Source organism: Panthera pardus, unplaced genomic scaffold (assembly GCF_024362965.1).
Source record: "Panthera pardus isolate Hobbes unplaced genomic scaffold, ASM2436296v1 HiC_scaffold_1, whole genome shotgun sequence".
NCBI lineage: Eukaryota > Metazoa > Chordata > Mammalia > Carnivora > Felidae > Panthera > Panthera pardus.
The window spans coordinates 62,437,466-62,461,299 of NW_026526654.1; the positions used below are offsets into that span (position 1 = coordinate 62,437,466).

Sequence of the window (23,834 nt, forward strand, 5' to 3'; positions counted from 1 at the left end):
TTTCGGCAGTTCACTAAAGGAGAGTTAGATTTTCAAATAGAGAAGGAGAAAACAGAGGAACGACACACCTAATTTCCCTCTGGCCTAGAAGACTTAGTGTAACAAAATGCAGGAGACCCGGGTTCTAGTTCTAGTTCTTTTATTAATCAGCTCTACAAACCCGGGAAGGGAACAGTCAGCTAACTGCTCTGAGTGTTAATTTCTTCCTCTGTGAAATGACGGGTGTCATCTGCAAGGTCCTCACAGCCTGAGGAATCTTGGATGATCACTGGAGTGAGTAGAGGCAAGCCTCAGTGTTAGATTCAATAGTCTTGCATCACCTTGGTGCTCTGAAGTTAAAAGTAATCAGAGTGAAAATACCTATACCTACAAATAGAATCAGTGCCCTCATAGACAGGTATGTGCTTTATTAAAGCTTATAAAAAGAGACTCTAAATACATCCCCAAATTAGCTCTTTGAAGACAACAGAAAAAGTTACACATCTTGAAATCTAATTAGAAGTGGACAATTGCTTTACAAAATGATCCTTGGTTGACAGGTTGCTATCTACCCTAAACAATGGATCTAAAATATCCCTTAATAATCTCACAAAAAATACAGACGCTTAAAAAAACACTTCATCCCTTTGAGAAAATGTAACTTTATTCAGCTTCCAGTTTTTATGGACAGTTTCTGGGATACTCATGAAATCTGGTTTGAACTTACAAACTCAATCTACATTAATACAGAAATTACAGGCTGCCTGTTTCCATCTAAATATAGCACTAACTGGTTGGCAGGGTATGGGAAGGACCTTCAGGTACCCCATATAGAAACGATTCTGGAACCACACAACAAAATTGCAAATGCAATAGTAGCTATAAAAGAAAGACACATGTGGGGTGTTCTGGAGTTGTACAACAAACTGACTCCATCCATCCTGCTCCTTGGTAATACGAAGTGTTGTTCTAAGTCTTTTCCTGTGGGCCCCAGACTGGCCAGCTGAGGTAAACCAAAGCCCCTCATTTATTTTTCATGACTAAGTACTCTCAGTAAGCTGTGCAAAAATCTATTACTAACTCTTTCCCCTTCAATAAGTTAATAGCCAGGAGACAGGGGAAGCATTGTATTTGGGTGAATGAGCAAGCTTTGGAATTAGAAACATAATCAACATTAATTTGGACCTAACTCTAAACGAAAGGCCCTATATTTCATTACTGAAATCTGTCATCTAACTCTAACCACACTGATGTGACAGAAATGACAATGATACTTTCCATGATTTTAAGATCCTGACACTTGTATTATTTAACTCCATTAAAGTCTTAGCTGGACTGATGTCTGGATTTGATTTGAAGGGGGAGGAGGATGAATTTAAGGCCTATAAACAGCATTACTTTTTATCTTCAATGTCATTCATGAATTTATGTTTTTTAAAACAATGAAGTATTTCAATTCATATGTTGTGATGTTTCTTAATCCCTTGTGGAAGTATTAATAAAGGCCTGGAAGTAAAAGTTTTAACTAAAAGAAAGGTGGACACCAAAATTATGACTCAGATCAAATTATAGCACTTGAACAAGTTACAAAAAGAAAAAAATTTTCTTTCTAAGCATGCATACAATTCATAACATGATGCATATGGACACCAAAGCCGAGTAATACAGTTTGAATGACACGCGAGCGATTTGTCTAAGATTGTTTCCATAAAGAGGTGAGCTGGGGTTTTGAAGAGTATGTTCTGGCAAATTTCTGCCTTCTCTGAACATTTGCCAATACTATTTCTGGAGTCGGAAAGAAACACACGAAAAAGATTTGGATCTTTCTAGGGGCATTATGCAATTAAAAGTTGTTGACGTACCTATTGTCAACAATTCCTAAAATATCTCCTTACCACAACAACTACTAATTTTCACGGGAATAGTGGAACCTCTCAGGGTAGTTCCGCCAACTCCCCAAACTTCATCAATTACTACCATCTCGGAAAAGAAAAAGAACAGCTCCGATTTTAGCAGTCCTCATTCACTCCTAATGTTTTAAATCTAACCTCTGGTAAAAATTAGGTTCGACTGTCCAACTGAGTTTGCTAGAGCCTTTCACAGAATAACCCTGACAAGCATTTCCACGTTTGGCTCCTATGCCTTCTTCTTACTCTCCAGCCAACTTAGGCCTTAGCCACCTTGAACTGCTACTTGCTCTTCTTGAACATGCTACCCATTTTCATGCTTCCATGAGGCCATTACCTCTGCCCAGAACTCCTCGCTGTTACTGCCTCTTTGATGAAATCCTTCTCATTCTTAAGGCCCAATTCAAACATTACTTCCCCTTGCATCTCTTGCCCAGATTTCTTTCTGGGCAGAACGAATCTCTTGCTCTTCTGTGTTTCCATGGAAATTTGCACATTTGGAACTGTTAGAAACTCTTAGGGTACAGTTTTATAGAAATTTGCAATTTTCAGGTTTAAGGCCTGATAGAAAATAAAGTTTTAGGGGGCAAGGTCAGAAGTGAGTCTCTTGCAAATATTTATATTTATTAAAATAAACAGTTTCAGCATACTTAAAAAGAGAAAATAGAAAAAAAACCCTCAAAACGCTTTAAGTTGGTGATAATGGGTATTACTATTCCCAGTTACCCTCCCTTGTTTGCTAGAAGCTTCTGAATCTCCCTTCCCTATAATCTCACATGTTACTGGTAAATTAACTTTGTTTCATTGTAAGTGATGTGCACACAACAAATATGTGTATGCTTTTCCTTTCTTTGGGTGGCTCTGCATTAGACATGATGGTTTCCACTTTATAACTTAGACGTATACGCCTCAGCCACCCAGGTCCCACTGACGCCACTGAAATGACTCATTTGGATGCATGAGATGGAAAAAGATTTGGGGAACCCTACTATTCTTGGCTGACAATTCTCAAATATGCTCCCCAAGATCCAGAATGACACTGTGCTGTCTTAGAGCTGGTGCCTAGCGTCACTCTGTGCTAAAGCAGATATTGTCAGCTTGCTCCACACATCTCTGGCTTTCCTTCTCCTCACAGAAGTTGCCTGAGTACGGTTCTGGGGCCTGGCTTTCCTTTCTCTCCTCTTTCACGAAATTTTACTGCAAAAACCTCGCTTTTTTCTGCCATCTGCTTTACCAACCACATCTGAGTATTTTCTAACCTTAAGTTCTTTCCTTTTCTAATTATCCACATCAAGAATGATGACTGGGGTTGAATCTTTCCCAATTGGAAACTTAACCCCTCCTACCCTCCCCCCGCACCATACACAAGAAACCTCTGTTATTTCTGACAAAAAGACCGCAAGACTGTTAATTCATTGAGGGTAAGGCTTACATCTTACTTGAATCCTTGACTCTCTGGCACTCGGAACCCATCGGTTCTGCCACTGAAATCTCTCTTGCTCGTGGGCCTCCTTTCCTTCCCACTGCCACCAGCAGGGCCTCCCTGACTGTCACTTAAGATTACTGCAGCTGCTTCCCGACAGGTCTTCCTGCTGCCAGCTTCACCGCCTTTCAAACCAAGAGACTGCCTTTCAAACCAAGAGACTATGAATTTGACCATGCTACTGTCAGGCTTAAAATTCTTCTGGGATTCCCTCTGACTCTTCTCTCCCTTTTTAGCCTCATCATGGGGCATGCCCTCACTTAACCCTTTGTTTTAGTTACCTAACTACTTGCAGTTTCCAAAATGCACCACAGCCTCTTAAAAGTGTCTCTGCTTGCAATGTTTTCTTCTCCTTTAATCCCTTAAGCATTCAGCCCTGTTATCCTCCCTGACTCTCCCCCTAAGGGCAGAAGGCAGCAAGCCTACCTCTTTGATTCTCTCTAGTGTGGCTCTAACACAAGTCACTCTTTACTTGGGTGCTTCTCCAATTCAACTGTGACCTCCTTGAAGGTGGAGGTAAAGCCTTCCTTCATTCACCTTTCTAATTCTGACTCCCTACCTAGTGTTTACCACATAAATGCTCAATAGTGTTTGCTAAGTGAATGCTTGGCTGCATTAGAACGGTCAACATCTTCACTTACCTACTTATCTCTCATCTCATTGGCAAGATGCAAACCACCATAGCATTCATTCTTCCCCCATTGCATCCTGACTACATTACCCTCAACAGATGATGCAATCTACTTTGGCAGGTATATTGGGAAGAGTTGGTTATAGATAGGGACTGGGGATGTCTATGCAGCCAAGTGACAGCTACCACTTACAGATGCTTAAGGGAATCCAAGGATAGTTCTGTGAGACTGTTTAAGGTAAGTATGATAGAAGATTCATAGCTCTTGACAATTTCTATATACAGATTGGTTATATTTAAAATTTTTCTGTACCTTCATAAAGGAATTAAAAACAAATGAAATGGCTGTGAAGCTACTTTAATAATATACCAAGAGAATATAGGGCAAAGGGCTATGAAACTATAAAATCTAATACCATCTTTTGCTTATGATAGTTCTGGAATGTCATTATGTAAATCTTATTATTTTTGAAAACTAAGCTCTTTTATGAAATGGAAGTCCATCATCATGCAGAGTGGAATTGCACACCTTAGAACTCCATGATGAGTACTATGTACTCATTTGTAAAAACCAAGACATGAAAAGAAAATGATAGCATATTATAGCTTGGAAAATGGAACGTGAGCCACAAAACTTTAAGAGAGTCTTAATGCGATAAACAGTAAACTAATAATCATTCCTAGTTTCAAAGACAAACCTAATGAAGTTACTCCAAAGAGAGGCCCCGGCTGGAACGTTCTCTTCGATGCCTCTGGTACCCCATGGTTGGTCGTGGTCAGAGCAGAAGCCACTGCTATTGATGTCCCAATTACACCGAACAAGTTTTTAAAGCAGGAAACCAATTCTAGGCAAATACTCTTTCAAGGACATTCACTATAGATGAAGCTGTTCTGTCTGCAAATGCACACAACTGTTTTTATTTCTGCTGCTTTAAAAGTGTTTTCCTCACTTGATACGTTTATGTTGATGTCTACCAATGTATAAATTTACTTATACTGTGTGGAAATGCAATAGAAATGCCTGGTTGGGCGCCTGGGTGGCTCAGTTGGTTAAGCGTCTGACTCTTGATTTCGACTTAGGTCATGATCTCACAGTTTGTGAGTTTGAGCCCCATGTCGAGCTCTGCGCTGTGGTGGAGCCTTCTTGGGATTCCCTCTCTCACTTCCCTTTCCCGGCTCGTGCGCTTGCTCTCTCTCTCTCTCTCCCTCTCAAAATAAATAAACTGAAAAAAAAAAAGCCTAGTTAACTGGATTTCTCCTTTGCCATTGGTAAGGGAGCCAATGTTCTGCCCTTAGAGTAGGCATTGCAGTGTGGTGGTAAGCTTTGCTGTGCCAGAGGCAAAGGTCCCCAAATATAGCAATTTCAGAAAAGACCTTTACTTTATCGTTCTTATTTTATTTAAATAAGAAAAAAAAATGCAAAATTCCAGTGCTCAGATAGTGGGTGGACATTTAAAAAATAAAATATAGAAAATAAAAACATGTTAGAATATTAAAAGGGTACAGAAAGTAGAGCCTCTTTTCTCTACTCCAGGGCCTCTCTCAAAGGCAACTACTATCAATAGCTACAATGGTATCTTTAAATTGTTTAAACTGTGAACCTATTTAAGAAGTTTAATAAAAATATTGGCTAATATGGAACTAAACTTTATTAATTCAAAGTTACTTTATTTTGCCTGAAAAATAAAATTAAAAAAATTTAAGCATTTGAAAGCAGAGAGAGAATACAGGTGTCAATAGGACATCAGAAGAGTAATTCAAGACTCCAATAGGGCTTCTTCATCAGCTCTGAGAGTTTTTTTTTAAATAATTTTTTAAAGTTTATTTATTTATTCTGAGACAGACAGGGAGAACATGAGCAGGGGAGGAGCAGAGTGAGACAGAGACAGAGAGACAGAGACAGAGAGAGAGAGAGAGAGAGAGAGAGAGAGAGAGAGAGAATCCCAAGCAGGCTCTGCAGGGTCAGCATAGAGCCCGACGTGGGGCTCAAACTCACAAAACTGTGCGATGGTAACCTGAGACTGAGCCCAAATCAAGAGTGGGATGCTTAACTGACTGAGCCACCCAGGTGCCCCAGCTATGGGACAATCTTTACGTGTAGTCACACATAACACTTTTAGAGGGGCAGTCTGTCTGGCAACAGCATTTTTATATATCTGAACAGGATAATGATGTTTAAGCACATATATAAAGAGAGTTGTTGATATCAATTCTCTATGAGAATATCTTACATGCTTTATGAATGTGTTCATTAAGCCTAGAATAAATGAATAAGTAGGCCTAAAATCTCAAGAAACAATAAGAATGGAGAAAGAGTGGGATTGGGGGAGGAGTGTCATACATTCTCAAATCTAATTTATTATAGATATATAGTTGACCCTTGAACAATATGGGTTTGAAATGTATGGGTCCAACTTACATGCAGTTTTTTTTCAAAGAATACAGTAAGTACAGTGCTGTAAATGTATTTTTTCTTCCTTATGATTTTCTTAAGAACATTTTTTCTCTAGCTTACTTTATTTTAAGAACACAGTAATAATACATATAGCATACAAAATATGTGTTAATCAACTGTTTATGTTACTGATAAGTCTTCTGGTCAACAGTAGGCTGTTAATAGTCAAGTTTTAGAGGGAGTAAAAGTTATATGTGGATTTTTGACTGCATGCTTGGTGTTGGTGCCACGAATCCCCATATTGTTCAATGTCTCTTTTATTAAGGAAAAACAAACAAACAAACAAACAACTTAGGGGCTTCTAGGTGGCTCGGTCGGTTGAGTGTCTGACTTCAGCTCATGATCTCATTCATGGCTTATGAGTTTGAGCTCTGCATCAGGCTCTCGGCTGTCAGCACAGAGCCTACTTCAGATCCTCTGGCCCTCTCTGCACCTCCCCCACTCATGCTCTCTCTCTCTCAAAAATAAATAAACATTAAAAAAAAAGAAAAAAACTGAAAAGAATATTTTCTGTGTGTGTGCAATAACATATAGAATCATAGGAAAAGATCTAGAAGGATTTAACAATGGTTATTTCTGGATGGTGAAATTGTAAGTGTTCTGCCTTTTTGCTAATTTACTTTAAAAATGAATGGGACATTATTTTTCATTTTGTAAATGCATCATAAAGAAATCCTACATATAAAACCTTTTTAATCTCCTCAAGTTTTTTATTCCACTTGGCTAATACAAATAAATGATTGGTAGATTATAATTTGCCAGTGACAAATAGGCAGTAAATGCTTTGGAAAAAAAGATGCTACCTTAAGAAAAAATTAAGCAGCATTAAAAAAGAAATGAACAGGGCGCCTGGGTGGCTCAGTCAGTTGAGCGTCTGACTTCAGCTCATGTCATGATCTCACGGTTTGTGGGTTCGAGCCCCATGTCGGGCTCTGTGCTGACAGCTCAGAGCCTGGAGCCTGCTTCGGATTCTGTGTCTCCCTCTCTCTCTGACCCTTCCCAACTCACGTTCTATTTCTCTCTCAAAAATAAATAAACATTAAAAAAATTTTTTTTAAAGGAAATCAACAGAGTTGAGGACAAAGAATTTAGAGTAAGGAGGATGATCATTTCAATATTTTGTAGATGTGTGTCTCCTAGGGAAGACAGGGAGAGAAAAACACGTAACAATAACTTCAGAGGGTAGAGATAATTTCTCTAATGTTTTATTTATTTAAAAATGACCACAACCTTTGAGAAGATTTCACAAATTAGTTTTGTGTTCCAAATCAGGAAAGGATAATGGCTAGTATGTTTTTTATATATGGCAGCCAAATAAAGTTTTCAAATTTATTTTTATTTTTCTAAATGAATTACCTAGTGTTTTATTTCATGATCCTTCACTATGTCAAAAAACAAAACAAAACAACAAAGAACCAAGAGAAAACTTAACTGGGAAATGAAGAGGTCTCTAAAATGATCTCTGTATGCCAAAAGTCTATGTTAATCCACTTTTTGACTCATTTTTCTTTGTGAAATATCATTGGGGGCCAGCCCCCTCCCCCCTACCTGAATCTTTCATAACTCTGTGAAGAATTTGTGCATTATACATGTAGGACATCATAGTCAATAATGATTCCAAGGTGCTTACCTCAAATCTTAAGGCCCTTTTAAACCAATTTCAGTAATTTTCAGTATCCAAAGAGTAACTGATTTAAAATTACCTATAATTTGCATATCAATGTGCTTATTTTAGTCTTTATATTACAGCTCTAATCTTGGTTAGCTTTTTTTTTTAACGTTATTTATCTTTGAGAGAGAGAGACAGAGAGACACAGAGACAGAGCAGGAGCACGGGAGGGGCAGAGAGAGAGGGAGACAGAATCCGAAGCAGGCTCCAGACTCTAAGCTGTCAGCACAGAGCCCGACGTTGGGCTCGAACCCACAAACTGTGAAATAATGACCTGAGCTGATGTCAGACACTTAACCCATTGAGCCACCCAGGTGCCCCAACCCCAACCCCAACCCCACTGCCAATTAGCTTTCTAATCTTAGGCAAGTGACATAACCTTTCTGTGTCTTAAATTCCTCATCTACAAAATGTAATACTAATATTATACGTATACATAAAACATTACCTATTATGGGTTTGTTATGAAGATTATCTAAATTCATGTAAAATGAGTGTTTGGGAATGTGCTGGGCATGTAGTTTTCTATAAGTTGCTTGTATTACCATCATCATTATTGTTATTAATTAAGATGTTCACAGGTAGAGTATACTCTCCTGTGAATTTATGAAATGACAATTCTCTCATCTTAAGAAATGTCAAATTGAAAGTGGCATACATATTTAAGATAAAATATTATACAAGTCACTTAAAATTATGTTACAAAAAATAAGATTTTTTTTCTTCCTTTAAAACAAATGTTTTCCTGCATGTTAGAGCTCATAAATTGCTCTGAAACACACTTTTAAATTAAGAAGAACTAATGCACTAGCTGTATGTTTACTCTCAGATAAAAGAAACTTCAGAAATAAAAGCTCATTTTAGGGAAAAACAAGAAAACTTTACTTTGAAATTTATTACCTATCTCTACTACAGTAGATAATCGATATGCCTTTGGTTGGATGTTTGGACCTAATTATGTGTGTTTGCACTCATTTCCGCCCCCCCCCCCCCCCCACGACATTTGAAACTCAATAGCTCAGATTATTTTTAAAGAGCTCAGATTTTAACCCAAATCTTCCTATCTCTGCCTAAATTTCTCCCAGTGTGCCTCCTTATTCGGCTGTGTTTGCCATCTCTTTGGCCTATCCTATCTCGTATATTAGAAACTGAAAAGGGAACAGTAAAAAAGAATCTCAGGAAGTACCAGTGGGAAGAGGCCAATGTCGTGTGGGAGTCTAGGTGGCCAATTCTGATCTCAGCACTAAGAATTGGGAGTGTGTTGTAGATCAGGAAGAAGAGCTGCATTATGGCACGCCCGAGCTAGGTAAAATAAGCACTCAAGCCTAATAGGTAAGACTCAGCCTAATAGTGGGTTTAGCAAAGGTTTAGTAAAGAAGGTAAGTCATATTCACCTCATAATATGACACTGGGCCTTTTAAGAATGTCCAGAGACCTATGAGATAGGTACTATCACTGTACTCTTTAGGAGAACAAAAGGGGAAGTGACAGCATCTCTTCTGGGAACTCACTAAAGATCACTAATTGGACACCACCAAACAGCCAAAGTATATCCTGATTTCAGCTGAGGAAGAAGGTGCTGTAGAAGACTGTAACAACAGCGGTCATCTCTGCCCAGGTGAAAACTTCCTTCTACAATTTTTGCCATACCTCTCTTTTTAGTTATATACAGTGGGTGGCCAGTTATTCTTCCATCCCCAACTTGAATGTGAATGTGAACACCCTATTCGGACTCAGTGGAATTTTGGTCCTAACCAATAAACACTATGATTGGATTAGAGAACAAGAAAATTAAGAGGCTGTAGCAAGAATTTTTCATTTGGGGCAAAAGGATATTAACAATAAGTAAAACATTTTGTCTTTCTTTCTTCAGAACAGAAACCCATTGTGGAGCTTCTTCACTGACATAGTATATATGCAGAGGTGGGCAGGAGCTGGTTTAGCAAAAAGTCTAGTGAAGTACGAGCTTTAGTAAAAGGTCTAGGGAATTAGTACGAGGTTTAGCAAAAGGTCTACAAAAGTCAAAGCAAATCATAAGACTGCATGGGGACAACTTTAAATCTTCAGAGGGCTATGTGATTACTATTAACAGTGTGTTACTCTAGAGAGAAAAAGAAAACATTAGCATCACTCCTTTCTTATTCGTTTTTGTTTTTCCAACGAGAGAAAAATAAGATTACGTAAAAATGCAAAGGATGTTAGAATAGGAAGGAATCTTATTAATAAAGTTAACCTTATTAACTTTATGAAAAGGACCTTATATTCTAGCCTCACTAGGACAGTCTTATTTTATACCTCTTTTTACAGAGCTATTATTAACAGCACCCCCTTCCATTGTTAAACATGTACTCATTAGATAAGTTATATGGTTATGCTGTCTATAATAAAATGCCCTCATTTTACCAACAGGCCAAAAATCTGTTTCTCCGTCACTGACCAACCACACAGGTTGAATATATAACTGCTGAGCTCCCAGGCCATTGCTTCGTCACTTTACCATTCTCCTCTATCAACGTACAGGACTGACTGTTCAGTAGAAACAGACATATGGAAGCTGTGGATTTCAGTTAGAGGGCAACAAAATGACATAGCTACTTTAGAGCTGCCCGAGTCACTGCAATTTACCAACGTGGAAACAATGCCCTGAATGTCAAACTGTGGTCTACTGCTAACTCCACCACAAGGGAAAATCCACTCATCCTCCACATCTCTGAGTCTACTGTTAGCTACATGCAGTGGGTGGACAGCTAGATGTTTCCATCCCCATGTCAGGCATGAGCATGACCATCTCGTTTCTAGGCTCAATATACTGTTTCCACTCACAAGTACTAGAGTTGGAATTAACTTGCCATGAAGAATTTTTTCAGTTTAGAAGTGAGAACTGTAATGCATAAGTTAAGTCATTTTATCTGTCTTCCTTAGAAACTTAAAATGCTCTCTATTTCCTTTTGATTGATCTTACCAACTGATGTCTCTTTTAATTTTTATTTCAAGTCGTACAAGTGTACAAAAGATGTTATTTTAAAATCATAAGCCTCGTTTCCATGAAGCCAGAACTCTATAGAAATTTGCTAGTGGTAAAAAAACAACAACAAACCCATCTTATTTCCAATTGAAAAAAAAAGATCCAGTTTATAAAAAGGGAAGTAAAAAACATGAGTGCTTACAGAGGTTTCCATATTAAAGATAATTTCCTGAACTCTAACATAGAAGGTATGCTTTTAAATTAGCAAACGAGCTTCAAAATGCCTACAAACACTGCTAATCAATCAGTAAAACAATAGTTTAGAGAAAATTGTTTGTATTAGCAACTTAGTGATTAGTGACACCAAATCACTCCTTTCAAAAAGAAAAATTTACTCACTCATTAATAATATAAACCAATTCACCGATAATTTCAAACATAACTGCATCTTGTGCTTTTACCACAAAAGGGAAATATTTGTTTCTCTTTAAGAATCCTTGAAGAAACTGTTAAAGCTTTAACCACTTATTTTTATTGGTACTTATCCTGACAAGTTTTTATAATAACTTCAAAGAAGAAATAAATAAGGATGATATTTAAACTTAGGATGTAAATGTATATATGTGTGTGTGTATAGATGGACTAATCATCAATTTATATTTAACAATTTTTTCTAAGGAGGGTAGAGAGTACCTCCTGTATGAGATTAAATTTAAATAATAATTTAAAAGTAATTATTGTCCCTTAAGAATTATGGTAATTAACTATTTTTTATAGACAAAGGTGGCATTAAATGCATTATCAATTAAGTGATACGTATCTAAAACTGTTGAATTTTCACTGACTTAATTACTAGTAAACTACATCAACAATCATTCTGGTAAACAACATATTTGCAAGAATTCTCTACTAAGGTTAAGTATGTAGTCTACAATTACAAAATAAAAGGCAACTGGCCTACATGAAACAAACCCACTTGTTTTCACTATCTCTTTCATCCATTGAGCTGAAATAAGTAACCAACATTCTCTTCAGTTAATATGATTATAAATTTAGAAAACTATCATAACAGAAAAATATATGGTGACACAAATAAGAACATCTTAACTAAATACATATTAGCCCTTTAAGTAGTTTCCATGTTTGTGCAATGATTTTGCACTAGACTAGGAAATAATGAGAGTCATAGTAATTCAACAAAAGGACAGAGACTGTTAAAGAAACAAATATTTCCCTTTATTTGATTACATTACATCTACTCATGGGATATTCAAAGTAATTGAAATTCTCAATTTACAGGCCTACAAATAATGCTATTTAACTGAAATCCAGTCAGCAAATAGCAACACGCATTTGAAAAGTTTACTCATGGAATTTCCACACCAGGTCAGTTTAGCAGCATGTAACAGTAGATTCAGAATTGTCACCATTTAAGAATCAGAACAGTAACCCTCAAGAGTATTTTATCAATAATTAGTTTGCCTTACTCCTTTGCCAGATGCACATTGGTCGGTTTTGCTCCAATAGGTATCCCATATTTGTGCAAAGTGTTAATCAAAATCTCCCTCATTTCGTTGTTGTAGGAATCAAAGTCAAACACATTCCGAACCACACTGGAGAGACCTTCCGTGGGAAATTTCTGTATTAAAAAAAAATTTCCTTATTACACATGTGATAAAATATACAGTATTATAAAAATTTATAAAACTGATAGAACAATAATGATCAAATAAACTTTAACAGATGTTTACTAGCCTGGTCAGATAATTAGATAGGAGGTAATATATACATTTTCTTTTTAATGTTTGCTGTGATCTTGGTATTTTCCTTTTCAAATAAATATTAGAATTTGAAGGGGAACAGTTCTTTCCCTCAAATGTTAAATCAGTGCTCAGATCCTGTTTGGTGACTTCCATTGCTTTCTGAAACCTCCGGCCTTTAAAATGAGTAGCAGATTGACCAAATTAAAAAAAAAAAAATGCTATTTACATAGATAGAGCAAAGTGTTGAATATCTGTACAGAAGTATTTAGAGAAGTCACAGGTCTATGAATAAATGAAAGAATAGATAAAGGAGCAAGAAAAGAAGGGAAGAAGAATATAAAAAGTACAGTGAATAAAGAAACCAAATGGCAGAGGGAAAGAAATATTACTAACAGCTACATTTACACTGGTTGTGCACTCTGGGTCCCTTGTTGGCTGTGTCTTGATTTTCTTTAGGCACTGGGGTCTGAGCTGGACTTTTCATGGTTTTAATACGCAGAATAAAGCTTTATATTTCCCTTTCTAGATTTTCCTTAGCGAGTTGAGGATGGGTCAGAGGTCAAGAGTCATTAGGTTGTGACTTTTAGCTTAAAGACCATTATTTGTTATAAAAGTAGACCTGACCTGGGTTTTTTGTTTTCTTTACGAAGGTGGACCATATATTGTACACAGCTACAAAGAATTACATTCTCCTGCCCATTTATTCTATCTTATAAAACTTTCTTACAGTATTTACAGGCATATAATAAATACTGTTCTTACTGTGTTTTCTATATTCACATCTTTTGTTTTCAAAATGAAAATATTTTTCACTCAGATACCTCATGCTTGTTGTATCAAGTCAAATAGTGGTAAAGTTTGCCTGCTTGTCTCATTCTGTCTTCCCTCACCCCCCAAAAAACCTCCACCAAATTTCCTAGCTCCTTGGTAATGGCCATGGCACAGACCTTCACTTACATCAGTTCAAAGGCTTAAACATAAAATGTTCATCAGTCTTCCAGATTTAAAATTTAGATTACAAATACTTCTTATTATATCACCTAAATCGGTATTATATTTTAGAAATTAAAAGACTTGGTATAAATTAAGCAGTCTAAAAAAAAAAAAAAGAAGACTGATGGTTTCTTTTAAATCTTTATGCACAGGCACGTGCCATACCTGTAAATGCTTCACTATGTTGACGACTTCTCTGGTAGAATAAGGATAATTAATAGTCCCCTGGTCAGCTAAACTCCTCAGTTCTCCAAAGGCAGCCACGAGCTTCTGAAGGATGGTCTCAGGCACATCTGGTCCATATTGCCTGAGCATTTCAAGCTCTGAATGGGGTTTGGGATTATCAACTGCATGGCAGCTAAAGATATCACCTGTAAGAAAAAAAAAGATTCACATTCAGTATGCAAGTAATCCATTATAATGCCATAGGAGATACAGAATGGTCGTTTAAAGAGACCTTGGTTGTTCATCAAAGCACTTCTATTTTTAAATATATAAAACTGCACAGAAAGCCCGTCCAATGATAGAACGGTACAGAGAAGAAATGACTAGAACAAAAGAAAAGGAAACTGACAGATGTGTGATTTATTTTTCATAGATTTCTGTTAAAAATTATATAATATTTAAATACAATTTCACTGGGAGATGCTCAAATATAAAAGCCAAAAATAGAGAGGCCTGTGTCTCTGCCAATCCCATTCCTTTCCCCCACAGGCACCCAATATTGACAGTTCAGTATTTGTTCTTCTATAACTGCATTAGTCTTTTTAAAAATACATGGGACGCCTGGGTGGCGCAGTCGGTTAAGCATCAGACTCTTGATCTCACCTCAGGTCATGACCTCACAGTTCATGAGTTCCAGTCCCACATCCTGCTCTGCACTAATGGTGTGGAGACTGCTTGGGATTTTGTCTCCCATTCTCTCTGCCCCTCCCCCTCTTGTGCACACGCATGTGTGCATGTCTTCTCCTTCTCTCTCTCTCTCTCTCAAATATAAATAAATTAATTAAAAAATACATACATACAAACACAATTTTGGTGATTTATTCATTTTCTATTAATTGGAAAATACTCTTCATACAGTTCTGGAACTGTATGAAAATACTCTTCATACAGTTCTGGAATTTTTAATTTTAACACATGTTGAACATTTTCAGAAATGACATACATCTATCTCATATGCATGTTTCTTTATGTATACCAAGATGGGGGAATTAGTATCACTGCTCTATACACAATTTATATCTTGCGCAGATTGCTAGAACTTACACAAAATATTTCAACCATAATTTAGGCAACTGAAATTATACTAGTACCATATAATCTATGCTCAAGAGAGATGGGTTTCTCATATTAAAAGTTCATGTAATTCTACTGATGCACAAACCAAGAGATTGGGGGCCGAAGGAAGTTAAAGTAAATAGCTTTGCATTATTTAATATGATCATTTTATGTTTTTTAAGTTTGTTTATTTATTTATTTTGAGAGAGAGAGAGAGCGTGTGCACACATACATGTAAGTCAGCGAGGTGCAGAGAGAGAGAGGGAGAGGGAGAATTCCAAGCAGGCTCCATGCTGTCAGTGCAGAGCTGACACAGGGCTTGATCCCATGAATCATGACATCATGACTTAAGCTGAAATTAAGCCACCCAGGTGCTTAACTGATTAAGCCACCCAGGTTCCCCAATATGTTCATTTTAGAAAGAACTTTCTAGTTCTCAAAAATCATTCAAATCATAATTTATCATTATTACATATTTATAAAAGTAACTGAATAAAACACAAGCCATGATAACTTCAAGCTTGTAGCTCATAGACTAAACCTGTTCAAACACAAACACAAAGTATATTTTTTTGCTGAAGATCAAATGTAACATGAATGTAAAATGATAATTAACCACTCATTCATTCATTCATTCATCAAGTAATTATTATTATTTTTTCATCAAGTAATTATTAAGTATCTTCCATGAGCCAAGTACTACTCTAGCTATTTTATATACATCAGTGATCAAAAGCACAGAAGTTCCTGTCCTCATGAAGTTTATGTTCTGGCAATGAACAGAAAGTATAAATATTAGAAACCATTTGTTTCAGAGAAGAAAAAAGTCATACTATAGGATATCAGAAATGGTAATGATGGTGGAGGTGAGTCAGGTAGTCCTTGTGGAGAAGGTAACATCTGAGCAAATGCAGCTATTGGTGGGGAAAGAGCACTTCAGGCAGAGGGTACAGCTAAAGTGAAGACCCCAAGGCAAGCATACTTCATATGTTCAAGGAAGACACAGGAGAACAGAATGGCTGAAAAAGAATGAGTGACGGGAAGAGCATCATAGAATAGAACCGACACGAAGTCATGGAGATAAGAGGATGTGGGAGACATATTGAATGCTCTTCTGTATAAATTCTACACAGGTACAAACATATTCATATATACATATCCCTCTTGCCTTTTGGTTTTTTAACTAATTCAAATGGTAGACTACTCTTCTGACTTATTATTTCACTTAATATATTTTAAAGATTTTTTTTTTTTGATCAGCATAGGTAAACTTACCCCATTCTTTTTTAAACTGCTGCATAGCACCCTAGTGTGTGGACAGCACAGAGTTTCTTTATCCAGTCCCATTTGGATGGACATTTGGGTTGTTTCCATTGTTTTGCTACCATAAACAATGCCATATTGCCTATCTTTGTATTTCAATCATTGCATGGGTGAATTCTCTTGAAAAAATTCACTGATACAGAATTGCTAGATCAAAAATCCTACTGAGCCTGCTCCATGTTGAGTATGAAAATTACTGGTATCTAGAATCACCTACTTGCCATAGAGAAGTGAATTCCTTCTTAAAGGCTCTTGTTGATGAAGTCTGTCTCAGGGCCTCTCTGATCCGTGTTAATCAGTCTTCTCAGAGCTGGTCTCAAACTCTTTCGTACTTACGGGGATGTGACAAAAACCAAACACTGAAAATCATTTCTGATTTTGTGTTTTATTCTAAGAGACCCCAAGCAACAAACATAGTATAACTGTTTGAGCAGTTACAGGCTCTGGAATCAGACAGACTTAGATATGAAGCCCAATTCTCATATTCATTGTGTAAGTGACTCCAGAAAAGGTGACTCTCTCTGAATATCTGATTGTTCTCCTTCTCTCAAAAGGAGATAACACATACTCTCACAAGGTGTTTGCGATAATGACACAGCACATGGTGGCATTCAGCGACAGCCACCTCATACTGTTACTAAGACAATATTATTATTGTTATTGCTATTGTTTTTGTTATTGTTATCATTATTATTTTACCTAAAGTGCCGAAGAAATCATTGCCTAAGAAAGGAAATCCAGGTCTGTTGGCCAGAACAATCATTCTAAAATCAGGATGAATCACAATAACGTTTTCTCTTCCATTGACATTAGCAGAATCTGAAAAACATAATTTCTCCTTAGTCTTTATTGATATTTAATAATTCTTAAGAATTTCGTTACAGCATTTAAAATAATATAAGTAGTCAATTAAAAAAAACCCTAAAAATCTGGTTGTGTCAATTTGGTTATAGGGAAAAAAAAAACTTCCTTGAGAAAGTTTGCTTAAGAACAGAACACTGATTACGCATATACTGAATTTTACAGGAACTTATATTTTTATGTAAATTCAATGTAAATCTAAAAAGCAAACTTGCCCAAATATTATCTTACAGTATTTAAACTTGGCTTGAGATACATTATTCCTTAAAAAAAAAAAAAGAGGTAAGAATCTATAACGAAGGATAATCCAAAGGATACCCAAAAGATAATCCAAACATCCTTCTATTTTCATCAAATCAGTAGCTGCATCATTTTGCTAACAGCCTGCCATCATGCAGCTAGGAAGTGATTCCTGGTTTAGACTATGTGCCCTGAAACTTAACACAGAATAAAGGTCTTGAACACCTAGTCAGCTCATTCGTGCAATGTTGATTTATTTCTAATTAAAGGATTCTACCTTAGTTCTTAAAATACATAGTTTCTTTTTTTTAAATTTTTTTTTTAACGTTTATTTATTTTTGAGACAGAGAGAGACAGAGCATGAATGGGGGAGGGTCAGAGAGAGAGGGAGACACAGAATCTGAAACAGGCTCCAGGCTCTCAGCAGTCAGCACAGAGCCCGACGCGGGGCTTGAACTCACAGACCGTGAGATCATGACCTGAGCCGAAGTCGGACGCTTAACCCACTGAGCCACCCAGGCACCCCTAAAATACATAGTTTCAAGTTGACTGAAGCTTTCTTTGTCTTAAGGAAACTGAATATGATATTCTCCTGGCTGATGTACATTTCAGATAGAACTGCTAGTCTGGACAATAATTTCAGATGGTAAAAACTTTATTGTGATTATTTTAAGAAGAAACACTTGTCATCTGGGTTTATTTAAATTCCAGCTTTTAAAATGAATAGTTATGTAGCACCTGCAGTTTTATTTGAGATCAGCCTGTACGAACCTACACTTCTACTTTTTAATATAATCTTTCAAATATGCCATATATTCGTGTACTAAATACAATCAACAATCTTAATGTTTGATCTCCATTAATTTAGCAGTGGTAAATAAACCAGTATGTGTCACAGGCAAAATTTAATTAGTTAGTTAATTAAAATGAAAATGACAATAAAAAATAAAAACTTAAAAAGGAAAGAAAATGGAAAACATAGCCTGAGAAGTGATGCTTTATGAAACCATGTAGGGAAGAGCTTCAGGGGCTCTTGTGTTTAAAATGTTGTCTACAATTAAATTTGAGTTTAAAAATTAGGACGACTCTTTTTCTTCTAGACTATTCTCCAAAAATGTATTGGATAATGTAAAGGGTTACCAAGAGATAATTACTCTTTAACTACAATTTTGTTTCAGCAATTCTTTCTTGTTATCCATTTACTGTTTTCAAAATGCATCTATGAAAGTCAGGCAGAATTTTTTTTTTTTTAATGTTTGTTTATTTCTGATACCGAGAGAGACAGAGCATGAGTTGGGGAGGGGCAGAGAGAGAGGGAGACACAGAATCTGAAGTAGGCTCCAGGCTCCCAGCTGTCAGCACAGACCCCGACGCGGGGCTCAAACTCACAAACCGTGAGATCATGACCTGAGCTGAAGTCGGTCGCTCAACAGACTGAACCACCCAGGCACCCCAAAAGTCAGGCAGAATTCTAATCCTGAAAGTCTGAATGATCTAGGAGTTCGTATTCAAGCTGTCTAACTCAAATGCTCATTTCTCCCACAAATTCACTGTGAAGTTGAAATATTAGAATATCTTTATTAGTGCTGAGTTTCCTAGGCTCAGAAATAGCCATCTTGAAATACTAACATCTAAGAAAAACCCCTCTGGTGATGCACCTGCACATTTTTAATGGGGTTTTCTTTACATCCTCACTTTGCATACTGATGGTTTTAGTTATTAGTCTCAATTTGTTTGATTACCCTGCTATCAGCTATATATATTTTCAGTGACTAGTTATAGATGTTCAAGTCTTCTCATCACACAAAAAAATTAAATTAGAAACTAGAAAAGGGACACCTGGGTGGCTCAGTCGGTTAAGCGTCTGACTCCGGCTTAGGTCATGATCTCACAGTGTGAGTTCAAGCCCTGCATCGGGCTCTGTGCTGACAGCTCAGAGCCTGGAGCCTGCTTCAGATTCTGTGTCTCCCTCTCTCTCTCTGCCCCTCCCCCACTTGTGCTCGGTCTCTCTCTCTAAAATAAATAAGATGTAAAAAAAAAATTAAAAAATTTAGAAACTAGAAAATATTCTGACATTACATTAGACAGTTTTTCTTTGTAGGTTAAACAGACTGATCAGATTCATCGATCTACATTTTTGCTAACAAGAAAAAATTCAATCAATCAATCAATCAATCAATAAAAGGAAGAAGGTAGTCCAAAACAGAGGATAACTTCTTCCCGTGGTAGGAGTGTGTGTGTGTGTGTGTGTGTGTGTGTGTGTGTACACATATTCACATGTATGTATGACAAATATATATATATAATAAAATGCGTGGCAATTTTTCTAATTATAATGAGTAATAGGAACATTAATTTTAACATTATAAGCAATAGAACATGCTAGAGCTTTTTAAAAAATTCAGATAATGATGAAGGAAATTAAATTACATACAAATCATGGACAAATGAGTATAATAAAGATGATATGTTAGGGGTGCCTGGGTGGCTCAGTCACGTAAGTGCCCGACTTCAGCTCAGGTCATGATCTCATGGTTCGTGGATTTGAGCCCCATGTCAGGCTCTGTGCTGACAGCTCAGAGCCTGGATCCTGCTTCAGATTGTGTCTCCCTCTCTCTCTGCCCCTCCCCTGCTCACGCTGTATCTCTCAAAAATGAATAAATGTTAAAAAACATTAAAAAAATTATATCTTAGTATTCTCAGAGTAGAAAAATATAAAGCTGATTTGACCTAAAACTACTATGAAAATTTTCACAGATGCTCTCTGACTATAAAAATGTGAGACAAAGATTGATTCAGATGTATTGAGTTTTATAAATGACTGTCAATGCAGACAACTTTAGTTATATGGAACTTATGTTTGTTACTTGTAGAAAAATGGCCAGCTAAGTGTGTGATTTGATACCAAAGATGTGAAATTTGCATATATTGAAAGCTTTTTTTATACTCACTTGCAACAATGCGTCTTCCATCTGCTAGAATCATTTCTCCATTTTCTACTAGAGTTTTTAAAATACAGGTGACATTTGTTGGGGCTTTGTCTGCCTCATCTACCACCAGAACATGACCCAACTTTACTGCTTTAACCTTTGAAGACAGAACATTTATCATAAACAAAAAAATAAAAGCAAATGTCTTTAAAATTTTTTCACTCATTGCTTTGGCTTTATACTAGTAGCTAGTTTTACTTAAGTTATGGATACACTATCACAAAAAAAAAATGTGTAGCAGAGCTGGAAACAAAATTTATAGATCACCTCTAAAAGCTTCACATAGTTACCAAATTGTTAACTCTGCAGTAATCAATTTATTCCCCTTTGGCAACATAATTATTCCTATGTTGGTAATGTCCACATTTTACACCCCAGAGTAGGGGAGATTTAAAACAAGCGAAACAAATACAGAAACTAGAGTTCCATGGAGGTTAAGAAGACTGAGACATCACAATCAAGAGTGGATATCCGAACACTGCATTTGTTATGGCTCTAAAGGAGTGGGGGATTTCAATAGATCAGAATGGATGGTCAAGAGGTGGGTATTCAATATAAAGGGAATCACTGGTCAAACTCAAGAAATCCTGAGGCACATTGAGGGAAGAGGGAATATGAGTAGTCTATCTTGGCTGAAGCAGAGGTTAAATGTAAGAAAGAAAAAAGAAAACAGGGTCTGAAAGAGTAGATCAGGTCTCTGTTAATTTGTCACCAGAGTGACAAATATGTACTTTATCTCATTAAGTAATCAATTCGTAAAGATTTATGAGTTTAGACATGATAGGAATGGAGGCTGGAACTACACTTTAGGATGTTTAATCCTGCAGCGATATGCAGAGTAGACTAAAAGGGGATTACCATAATAATCTGGTAAAAAAGTAGTTTGAGGGACCTGGTTTTAAGGGAAGAGGCATGGAAAAGTGGAAATAAAAAGTATTAAATTGATCTGAAGAGTTTTCTTCTTTTAAGTTTTTAAAATTTATTTTGAGAGAGAGAGTGCACATGGGGGCACAAGTGGCAGAGGGGGAGAGAGAGAGAGGGAGAGAGAGAATCCCAAGCAGGCTCACAGAGTCTGATGTGGGGCTCGATCTAAAGAATTGTGAGATCATGACCTGCGGTGAGATCAAGAGTTGGATGCTTAACCCATTGAGCCAACCAGGCACTTTGATCTGAAGTTTTTTGGACATATAATCTATAGTCTTGGCAACTGATTACATGGGAAGTAAGGAAAGGAAAAATAAGAAAGAATCCTAGGTCTTAGGTGTCTGAATAAGTGGTGATGTTATGAAGAGAAAGGTAAAAATAAAAGCTAGGAAAAACTCTTAAAAACATTTTAAGAGGGGGGCACCTGGGTGGTTCAGTTGGTTACACATCTAGCTCCTGATTTCAGTTCAGGTCATGATCTCATGGGTCATGAGTCTGAGCCCCGCACTGGGCTCCAGGCTGACAGTGCAGAGCCTGCTTGGGATTCTCAATCTCTCTCAATCTCTCTCTCTCTCTCTCTCTCTCTCTCTCTCTCTCTCTCCCTCCCTCCCTCCCTCCCTGCCCCTCCCCTGCTTTCTCCCTCTCTCTCTCAAAATAAATAAGTAAACTTAAAAAAAAAAAACATTTTAAGAGAGTAGATGGGGGAAATACTCAATGAATTTAAATACAAACCCAAAGCTTATTTTTTTAATGAGCCATGTAATAAATTTTCCTCTTTACATAGTTTTGACAAATAATTTTACAGATTGAGAAACAGATGATTGCCTCTACCACAAATGAATATTTGAATGAATATTCATATTCTAAAAAAACTGATAAGGGTTCTTCCATTTAATTTTAGGGCAAAAATGAACTGAATTAAAAAAGAGGGAGAAAACATATAGCTTTCAAACACTAATCCAACTCCAGCCTTCACATCTCTGTTCAGGGAAAGTCAGACCCAACCTGGGAGAATTCAGGAGTGAGATTCTAAAGACTTCAATCACTTCAAAAAGCTCTGGACCAGAGAGGTTCTTATGTTGGCATATTTGTGCCATTACCACAAAGGAGTTATCTACACAGACGGACAGGCCTGGCAGGCCAGGATTATTTTGGGTCTTATGTAAGAAGTTGAGGGATGGGTCTTTCCAGCTACCCAAAACACTGGGCTATATTTTATTCATTAAAATCATTAAAAAAAATTCTAGAAACATTATCTAATTTTAAACACTACACATTTGAAAACAGCAAAGTTTTTTTTCCTTAATTCTGGAATGATAAAGAAACCATTAGAGGATTTCTATCATTCCCTAAATCACCTGGAAGAGAAAAGAACAGAATAAGGAAACATTTTATTTTCCAATAATTTGTATTTAAATATCTACTCCCCAAATGACATATGAATGAGTGTTTTCCAGTTAAGACTGAAATTCATTGAAATCTATGGGATATTTACAAATCCCTCTCAAAGGCTGAAATACAACTATCATTCAGAAAAATAGAGTTGAGAATATTCATATAGTTGGATTACTAACCAAAGGTGAGTCTTCGTATACAATCAGTCCATCTTTAACAGAAGGCTGAAGAGTAAGGGTTTGTACTGTGGTGTCCCTGAAGTTAAAACGAAACATTTTATAGTTAGTAAGAAAATAAACAGACATGAATAAAAATATAGCACAGGAGGACTTCTTTTTAAATTTTTATTCACCACCCACTTTTCTCAAAATGAATAATAACAAATGAAATTCCATTTAGCAACAGTATTTTGTGGATGTAAATATGAATTATAGGGTTTGGAAATCAATCCAGGTTTACAGATTATCCAGGTTCTTTACTTCTCCTTTCCTTTCTAGTAATTTCCTTTGTGACCATTTCACTCCTCAAAATCACCTCCTGAGGGTGAGGAGGAGAAATTAAAAACATATATATTTGCATTAGAGAAATAATATTTATATTATTTGAGAGGAATTTTGATGGTGACTTTGGTGATGACTGGCATCCTGACATGACCAATTAAGGCAAGTGTATGAATTCCACATTCTGGCCTAATCTGCCCTCAGCATGTGCAAAAAGCCAGACTGTCTTACCTCCCTCCAGCAACCATAGGCTTTTGAACATTTCTGCTAGGATTAAGACAATCCATTCCATTTTCTTAAATCTATTTGCTAGAGTGTGCCAGACCTTCCTTTAGATCAGAATATTCAAATTATTAATAGTGAGCTCTCTTGATGTTATATACGTTCTCACATGATGAGATAGGAAATTCATATCATCTATGAATTACTTTTACCAAAAATGTGTTTATAAGCTGCAGGTGATAGGCAGGTCCAG

General features: G+C 36.6%; 1 protein-coding gene across 1 annotated transcript in view; it reads right to left on the reverse strand.

Moving 5' to 3' along the window:
• Nucleotides 1–23,834, reverse strand: part of VWA8 (von Willebrand factor A domain containing 8) — a 363,559-nt gene that overhangs the window by 129,905 nt on the left and 209,820 nt on the right. Inside the window, exons 22-26 of the mRNA XM_053899178.1 lie at nt 23,039–23,114; nt 20,502–20,637; nt 17,149–17,268; nt 14,011–14,216; nt 12,577–12,728 (exon numbers count right to left, since the gene is read on the reverse strand). Coding sequence (XP_053755153.1) covers nt 12,577–12,728; nt 14,011–14,216; nt 17,149–17,268; nt 20,502–20,637; nt 23,039–23,114 — 690 coding nt within the window. The remainder of the gene's footprint in view (nt 1–12,576; nt 12,729–14,010; nt 14,217–17,148; nt 17,269–20,501; nt 20,638–23,038; nt 23,115–23,834) is intronic.